The following is a 9,328-nucleotide window of genomic DNA, read 5'->3' as shown; positions in this document are numbered from 1 at the left end:
TAATTTTCTGTAGTAGTTGATAATTCATAGCAAAAACAGAACCACCCAACATAAATCCGTACTGAATTTACTATATTAATGCATTAAAAAAACAATTCTTGAACAATCTATATGCTTTAAAAAAGGATGTGTAAATATTGATAAGGTATGACTTCTGCTGGTAACTTTTAAGTAGTATCAGCAAGAATTTTGACAGATTTTTGAGTTCAGAATAAGCTCTGAACTGCTAACCACAAGATCAGTGGTTCAAACTCACCAGCTCTTTCTCAGAAATCCTACACTAGGTCACTAAGAGTCAGAACCGACGCTAGGGAACTTAACAACAACCATCTACACAACACCAACACCATCTTTATGGCGTCCTGGTGTGACATTGTAGGGTAAGTACTAGACTGCTAATCACAAAGTCAGTGGTTTAAACCCACCAGCCACTCCTTGAGAACCCCATACAGGTCGCTATGAATAGTACACACCTAGTATAAAGATTCTGGTGGTGTAAAATGTCATCAAGTTGTTTCTGACTCATAGTGATACTCTGTATAGGGTTTTGGAGCAGCAGCTGGTTTGAACCACCGACTTTGTGGTTTGCAGTCCAATGCTTATTGTTGTTAAGTGCTATCAAGTCAGTTCCGACTCATAATGACCCTGTATAGGGTTTTGAAGGATCAGCTGGTGGGTTTAAACCACCACCTTGCCTTTCAAACCAACCTTGTGGTTCAGTGCTTTAGCCTTCAGCAGGAACTCAAAAATCTGTTAAAACCTCTTGCTGACACTACATAAAAATTACCAGTAGAGGTCATACCTGCTCAATATTGTCACATTTTAAGCATATAGATTGCTGAATAATTGTTATTTAATACATAAATCTAAGTTCAATAAGACTTTATGTTAGGTGATTCTGTTTGATTTTGTTTTCTATTAGGTGATTTATTTTGGGTGATAAGTCATAGGAAGTATCAACTACTGTATAAAGACTTACGGATGGAAGAATTAACTATTGTATAAAGACTGTATGAATGAAAGAATTAACGACTGTATAAAGACTGTACAAATGAAAGAATTTACCATTAAAATCATGCTGTTGTCAAGTGCCATCGAGTCAGTTCCAACTCACAGCGACTCTGTATAGTGTTTCCAAGGAGCAGCAGGTGGATTTGAACCACCAACCTTGCATTTAGCAGCCCAGTGCCTATCCCAGAATGCCACGCCAGTACTCCATTAAATCACTATTGTTAAGTGTTGTCAAGTCAGTTCCAACTCATAGCAACCCTGTATAGGGTTTTTGAGGAGCGGCTGGTGAGTTTGAACGGCCGACCTTGCAGTCCAGTGCATTAGCCCAGAGCGCCACACCAGGACTCCATTAAGTCATGTTGTTGTTGTTAAGTACCGTGGAGTCGGTTTCGACTCATAGTGACCCTGCACAGGGTTTCCAAGGCTGTAAATCTTTACGGGAGCAGAAAGCCTCCTCTTTCTCCCGCAGAACAGCTGGTAGTTTTGAAGTGCCGACCTTGAGGTTAGCAGCCTGATCCATAACCACTACGCTACCAGAGTTCCTTGAAGTCATAGTGAGTTTTATTTAATATTTGATGAAGGATTCACTCTTGCATCAGCATAAACATTATAAAAACACATTGGTCAAGTTCATGAAAATGTGTATTTGGATTCTAGGTAGGTGAGTACTAACATTAAATACTAAGTATAAAAAAAACTAAGATAGACATTCTTTTTTATCAAAAGATTGTTTTTTCTCTCAAGGAAATGGGTCCTGATGAATATGAAGAGATGGAAGAGGAAGAAGAGGAGGAAGAAGAAGAAGATGATTCAGGAGATATGGATGAGTCAGATGAAGAAGATGAGGAGGAGAGACGGAGGAGAGTCTTTGATGTTCCCATTCGTCGACGCCGCTGCTCTCGCCTTTTTTAGCAAGGCTTCTGCTCATGGAAGCACTGGGATGAACCCAGCCTGTTAAATAGATTTATCAATAATGTCAATAACTAAATTGTTTTCAGCATATAACAGGAAAACTAGCATGAAATATTGCTCCAGGCCCTGAGTTCTGTGTGGCACTACGTTAGGAATTGGATTGTTTTCGTTTGCTTTGTGTTTTTGCAGTGAAGGAGCACATGGGAGTCTTTTTTTCTTTTCTAGAAGTCATTGGAGGAATAGTTCTCTAGCTAAGGAACAGACATTTCTTTGTTTTAAAATATTTTATACTTTTAAAAATAGAGAAATGAGAGAGAATTGTTTTGAATAAGGATTTAAAATATAGCAGAAATACTATACATGGATAGAGAAAAACTATGTCACTGAATAATTCTGTGAAAAGACTTCTTGCAGTTGTGAGTTATTTAGAAATGAATACCATTTGTAATTAGGCTAATCCAGTTAGTGATTCCTATATATTTTCTACTCACAGGGAACGAATTGACTAAATAACTTGAATGCTAGTGGTCTGTCCTTTCTTAGACAATCTGTCCTTGAATTTGAAGTCTTTATCATTAAGACCTTGAGTACTACCAACCTTTATCATATATTTACATATGCATCACTTTTGAAATGTAGTGTGTAATAAAGTATGTAGTGTATTGTTTACTAACAAAAGATTGTTGGCAATGTTTCATGTAGTCTAAATTTGTAAATACTGTTTCTGTTTTGTTTCTCCTTTATAAATTTTGCTGTCTAGCTTTGTGATAAGTGACATGAATTTTATGTTAAGATTAAGTGTGTTTTCCTGAAACCTTTTTTTTTTGTAATTATATAATTGAGAATTTGGAATGAAACCCTTTAAGTGTGAAAAGCTCACATTTTAAAAACAATTTTGGTTCTGATTGTTATTTTGTGTATTTGTGCATTTTGCATAAACTGATAGTAATAAGGTAGAAGATGCTCTTGAGGTGGAAGATGGGGTGAATGGATGTACTTTGGTCTGCTGCCTAAGTGTAGCAGGCTCATCCAAAGTCATTTCTTGGTTTTGATGATACCCTGCTAAGTGCTCTATCACCTTTTCCTCCCATATTTATTTTGTTCAGGTAATTACAGTGACTTCTAACACCAACTTTTTGGAAATAGGCCAAACTTCACAGGTTAAGGGCACAGTCCTGTGAAAGACTCTTCTGTCTTCTGAGACAGTTGACAAGCTTGGGGGTCCCCAGGCCATCTTCACTCTTGATCAACTGGCTACAAATTCAGGGCCCCAGCACTCCTTTAGAACAACTCACAGAACTCCATGAAAGTACTCTACTTAAAGTTTTATTATAGCAAAAGGATCAAAATCAGAATCAGCTAAAGGGAAAGCCTCTTAGGGTGAGGTCTGGGAGAGTCCCAAACAGGAAACTTCTGTGGTCCTCTTCCCATGGAATCAAGACACATCACTCTTTCAGTGCATTCGTGTGTGACAATGTACACAATATTGTCTTATCTGGGAAGCTCCCTAGAGTGTTGGTGTCCAGGGTTTTTATTGAGGCTTCAACACATAAGCATGGCTTCACAGTGGTGATACCTGGCTAAATTTCAAGCCTTTAATCATATGATTGGAGTCCTGGTGTGGCACTGTAGGATAAGTACTGAACTGCTAACCACAAGGTTGGCAGTTGAAATCCACCAAGTGGCTCCTTGAACACCTTCTACAGGGTCATTGAGTCGGAACCAACTTGATGGTACTTGTCAGCAACAGTCATATGGTTGGAGTACTGGTATGGTGCTGTAGGATAGGCACTGGACTATTAATCCAAAGGTTGGCAGTTCAAAGCCACCAGCCACTTCTTGGAAATCAGAGGCGGAACCCACATGACTACAGATAACATCAACAGCAACTATCATGTGGTTTTTCTTTTGGGTCAAACCAACCCTGATCCTGAGTCAGCATACACTATCATGGTGGTCCACCATGAATAACAGACACTGGTCCAAGGGTTTAGAGGTTACTTTCCAGGAACCTGGAACAAATCCAGATTGTTAATTATAGAAGAATATAGGGATACACAGCACCATGAGGAACCATGAAGGCAAAATTTGCTGTGATATTTGGCACATGTTAAAATGTTCTGAAACGAGTGCATCTATTCTTCACTATTAGCATGGTTAGGTTCCAAAGAGCGGGTCATTATGTGAAAACGGAAGGTGACCATATAAGATCATAAAACAGGAGGACTACATCATTACATAACTGCCAAACGACCAAGAATCCTGGCCCAGCCCAGTGGACAAAGCTTTAACCAGCACAGCCAGCGTTACTCTTTCCTGGCACCCTCAGCACAGACATATGTGGTTAATGGGAGAAATAGTAGGATACTATTATCAATGTGAAATGCAAGAGAACATGATAGCTGATAAGGGAGGAGTAAGTGTAATTCACTTCCCTGCTTGCTTTTCATGTAATAGAATCATACTGGGCTTCCAGATCCTTCTGTTCTTGCTATCTTTGATTTTTTTAAATCAGCTTACTGATTTAAAAATTACACTTAAGCAGTAATTAAAAACTAGTTAAGGTTGCGAGTTAAGCTGGCTGTAGAACTTCTTTACATTCTTTGCTTTTCTGGCTCAGTTCTGTTTCATTTAATTTACTTATGTAACCTCCAAATTCTTGCTTCTCAATGCTTCATGCTTATCCTGCAACAAAATTTCCATTCTCTTAGTTTGTCAAATAAATGACTTCTAATTCCTCTGGTAGCATAGTGGTTACGATTCGGGTTAGTAGCCTCAATGTCAGCAGTTCGGAACTACCAGCTGTTCAGCATGAGAAAGATGAGGCTTTCTGCTCCCATAAAAATTTACAGCCTCAGAAACCCTATACAGGGTCGCTATGAGTCAGAACCAACTCCACAGCACATAACCACCAACCATAACCAATTCACATTATGAACTGCAAGTAAGCCAAAAGTCTGTCTTGGAAGAAGAGCCAGAGTACTTCTTCTACGGGAGGATGGTGAGACTTTGTCTCATGTACGTTGGACATTATACTAGGAGGGATAAGTCCCTGGAGATGAACATTCTGCTTGGTAAAGTAGTAGAGGGTAAACAAACAGAGGAAGACCCTCAAGGAGATGAATTGATATAGTGGCCTGCAAAAATGAACTCAAGACGCCCCTCCCAAACACATAAACCAGCCGACGCCACCGTAGTCCTTTCTCAGGCCCCGGAGCTCCGCGGGCGACGCGTCTGCCCATATTGGCCAGCGTGACCTCCGGGGCTGTTTCCCACGCTGTGACGGCGACGCCTGCGGCCGCGGGAACACACCAATCATTGCTGTCGCCAGAGAGCCTGGTGACCTCTTGGCCGCCCGCCCGGGAGGTTCAGATGGGGCAGGCGAAGAGCAACGCGAAAGCTAACGAGGGCGCTTCTGCCTCTCCTCCTGTATGGCGCACAGCTCCAGCCGCCTGCTGGAGAGCCTGAATCACCTGGAGCTCAGGGTTGAAGCTTTGAGAGAAGCAGCAAGTGCTGTTGAGCAAGAGAAAGAAATCCTCCTGGAAATGATCCAAAACAGCCAGGACATAAGTCAGATCAGCGATGGAGAAAGAGAAGGATTAAATCTGACTGCAAACCTTTTGATGGGACGAACCCTCACTGGTGAAGTTTCAGTGGAAACAATTAGAAACCCCCAGCAGCAAGAATCCCTAAAGCATGCCGCCAGAATTATTGATGAGGTGGTTAATTTTCTGGATGATCTAGAAAACGCCAAAAGTCATTTGATGTTGCTGTACAATGCTTGCTTTTCTGAGGTGCTACCTGGGCCTGTTGATCAGAAGTTTCAATCTATAGTAATCGGCTGTGCCCTTGAAGACCAGAAGAAAATTAAAAGAAGATTAGAAATATTGAAAACTCTGACAAGGCCATCAAGCTGTTACAGCATTCTAAGGGTGTTGGTTCCAAACCTTTGCAACAAAATGCTGAAAGCAGATTGAATTCGTTTTGAAACCTACAAGTACTTACTTAACAAATAATGATGTGAAAAATGATAAAATACTATTTTATGTAATAAGTAATTCTGTATGTTAGGTATAACCACTCAGTTGAGACTAAATGTTGTTTCAGATAAGGAAAATATTCTAGTGTTATGAGTTTTGCAAATAACACATTTAAAACTAGAAATATTTTAATTACCTACCTAGTTTTTCAGTTGAATTTTTGTCTTATACTAGGATCTAGCCCCTAATATATACATACATATATATACCTGTATGTATACATTTTTTCTATTCTATGGGTGAATGTGTAGTTGTTGTTGTTAAATGCCGTCGAGTCGATTCCGACCCATAGCGACCCTGTATAGGGTTTCCAAGGATTGGCTGGTGAGCTTGAACCACCAACCTTGCAGTTCAGGGGACTTTGCAGTCTGGCGCATTAACCCACAGTGCCACACCAGGACTCCTGAATGTGTAGTATGTGGTGGAAAATAAGTGCTCAGCTAAGGGCAAAGGGCATCATTGTTCTTCCTGAGTTTTGTCTGGTATGGAAACAAATGGGCACATAGGCACTTAGTCAACTAGGTTTTTACCTTCTGCAGCAGCAGACACTGTATACCTAATGTTAACAAAGCACTTACTGTTCTTAGAGAATAAAAGGAATTGCAAAACAACATTCTTTACCTATGTCCTTTCATTCAGCAAAAATTCTGAAGGCATCTGCATCAATTTTTTTGGAAAGATGTGTTGTTGCTGTTAAGTGCCGTCAAATCAGTTCCAACTCATAGTGACCCTGTGTCGCATTTCCAAGGAGTAATGGTTGACTTTGAACTGCTGACCTTGCAGTTCGCACTAACCTTGAGGTTGAGTACTTATCCTACAGTACCAAACCACCTAAAAACGCTTTAGGTATCTCATAGTATGAATGTATTTTTTTTAAGAGAAAAATTACCTATAATTTCACCAGTGTGTACAATATATTCACCTCATTTTTCAAATGTATCATTTCTATAAAATTTTAATCATTACTAACAAACAAACAATGAACTGAAACATAGTGCAATTGTGAGGATGTGTAGGACCAGTGCCAGAATTCTGTTGGGTCTCTGTGAATTAACTGGCAGAATCTAACAACAATCAGCATCTAACAACAATAAAACAGCAATTCATACTAAGGCGTTAGCTGGTAACAACTTGTTCTGTGAATATTTTAATTGGCAAGAATACTTATTCACACAAACTAGACTATTCTTTTGGAGATATGAAGGCTGTTTTTTTGATTCTAAGACTCCTTGAGAACACTATTTACCTTTTTTTTTTTTCTTTTTAAATGGGTCTTTTTTTAAAATTTGAAATACTGAAAAAAACCCTCCTGGGCTCTGTGGGGCTCCCTACACTCATGGCCCCCTTTCCCCATACTCACTGCCCTCCCCACAACAAATCTCGTTCAAGAGGACAGCACGTTTTTATGAAAAATTAACAATGATTCTCAGTTTGCTCTGCCGAACCAGAGGAGCTGTTTGCATCTGTCATATTTACACAGAGAGTTTCATTCACACGCTACCAGGTCCCCAGCCACATCCACGCAAACATGGCTTTTTCTACAGTGCTTCCTTCTGCTGACACTATCCCCATACCAACCATATGGTTAAGAAGGAAGATAGGGATTTTTTATCAACTCCAAGCCCTAATTCATATGCCCTCAAACCCCCCAACCCTACCCATCCTCTCAACCCAACCCCCAGAATTTCATTGAGATTTCTCCCAACAGTTGTTTGGGAAAAAAGGTAAAATAAAATAGGTTCAAGGTCTTGGTGCTCAGCCCAAGGGGCTCCATGTGCGGGGACACCGACAGGCAGTCCCAAGCCACTTCTTGACCCCTGGTTGCAAAAGCAGGGAGGGGCAGAAGCCAGCACTGGACCCGGTGGACAGTGTCTCAGGATCTGGCAGGAGTCCTGGGCAGCATCATTCAACTTAGCCACCTGCAAGCTTCCTGGTGAAGAGCGAGGACTTTCTCTGGGGCAGATCCTGTGGGGTGGGGATGTGGTCACCAGTCAGCAGGTTCTTGTCTGGTCCTGCACTAGGCAGCTACTTATTCTTCATCTTGGCTTTGGCCACGTGGTAGTCTCCTGAGTCAAAGTACTTTTGCCCTTTCTGGAGTCTCCAAGCTTTTGTCCTGGGCTTGGATATTTGGCCTTTAGCTTTGCTTCCTCGGCTCTCTCAGGGAGAATACCTAACTTCTCCTGTGTGTCCTGCTTCTCCTCGCCGGTCTTCTCCGAAGGGTTCTTCTCTACCTGGGACATGGCGGGACCCAGGACCTGGAGTGTAAGGGACCCGGGAAGTCTACCGGAGAAGGGAAGGGGGAAGGAAAATGGGGATAAGCTGTGCTGCTGCTCCAGCTGCTGTCACTAGACCATTTACCTTTTACACACCATTTAACATCATTTGCAGCACCCACAGGTCTCTAGAATTCATGCAGAGGGTAGGAGGGAAGCAGGAATGAGGAAATTGTACAGGTCCAAGTATGACATGCTTCAGGCAGTACTAGCAGTAAGGGCAAAAAAAAGGCTGCAAAAGGCCTACAAGTAGGTAGGAGCTGGTGATTCTATGGGGAATAATGGGGAAAAATCAAAGTTGATTCCTAGATTTCTGGCTTTATTTATGAAAAAACAGCCTTACAGAAAAAGCAACTGATCATTGGAAATGAGTTCGGGTTTGGGCATAATTCAAGAATGTGAACATGCCTGTAGGACAGACGGATGGAGCTGTCCAGCAGCTAATAAGGCATAATATGATTAGCACTTAATCACCACAATTATACAGGGTGTGATCATCTGCAAACATCTATCTGAGTTAAAACAGAGTGAATGTACTATTGTCTCTCAGCACGTTCATATAACATCCTCAATACAACCCTGGGAACAACAACAGATTATGAGTGGGTTGTTGTCATTGTTAAGTGTCATCAAGTTGGTTCCAACCCATAGTGACCCTGTATAGGGTTTCCAAGGAGCAACTGTATAGGGTTTCCCACAGCACCACAACAGGACTTCCATGAATAGGTAATGGAAGAAAATCTCAAAGAACTGAGGAGAACCAGAAAACAGTGACTTCTCAGAACCCAAGAGAGTTTCAAGAAGGGAGTAGTTAACAGGATGTCTGTAAGATAAGATGGCCTTGTTGCTATTTGCCACTGAGCTGATTCGATTCATAGTGACCTCAGGTGTAACACAGTAGAACTCCATAGGCTTTTCTTGGCTGGAAAAAATGGATGTCAAAAGAGACTCTGAAATTTGCTTTTGAGCATAGAGTAACTAAAGCAAGTGGAAGAAATAATGAAGTAAAAGAGCTGAACAGAAAATTTCAAAAAAGTAGCTCTAGAAGACAAAGTCAAGTATTATAATGAAATGTGCAAAGGTCTGGATTTG

General features: G+C 41.0%; 1 protein-coding gene and 2 pseudogenes across 1 annotated transcript in view; 2 read left to right on the top strand and 1 right to left on the bottom strand.

Annotated features, from left to right (window-relative positions):
* The window catches only part of FBXO3 (F-box protein 3), a 49,554-nt gene extending 47,465 nt beyond the window's left edge, over nucleotides 1-2,089 (top strand). The window contains exon 11 of the mRNA XM_006864878.1: nucleotides 1,756-2,089. Within this exon, the coding sequence (XP_006864940.1) occupies nucleotides 1,756-1,923 (168 nt within the window). The 3' untranslated portion in view covers nucleotides 1,924-2,089. The remainder of the gene's footprint in view (nucleotides 1-1,755) is intronic.
* Nucleotides 2,090-5,295: 3,206 nt separating this feature from the next.
* On the top strand, nucleotides 5,296-5,911 carry LOC102839103 (annotated as a pseudogene).
* Nucleotides 5,912-7,865: 1,954 nt separating this feature from the next.
* On the bottom strand, nucleotides 7,866-8,203 carry LOC102818890 (annotated as a pseudogene).
* Nucleotides 8,204-9,328: the final 1,125 nt, after the last annotated feature.

The sequence above is a fragment of the Chrysochloris asiatica genome, unplaced genomic scaffold (genome assembly GCF_000296735.1).
Source record: "Chrysochloris asiatica unplaced genomic scaffold, ChrAsi1.0 scaffold00072, whole genome shotgun sequence".
In the NCBI taxonomy this organism is placed as follows: Eukaryota; Metazoa; Chordata; class Mammalia; order Afrosoricida; family Chrysochloridae; genus Chrysochloris; species Chrysochloris asiatica.
Note: the sequence above shows the minus strand (reverse complement) of the source record. Positions and strands in the feature narration are given on the sequence as shown.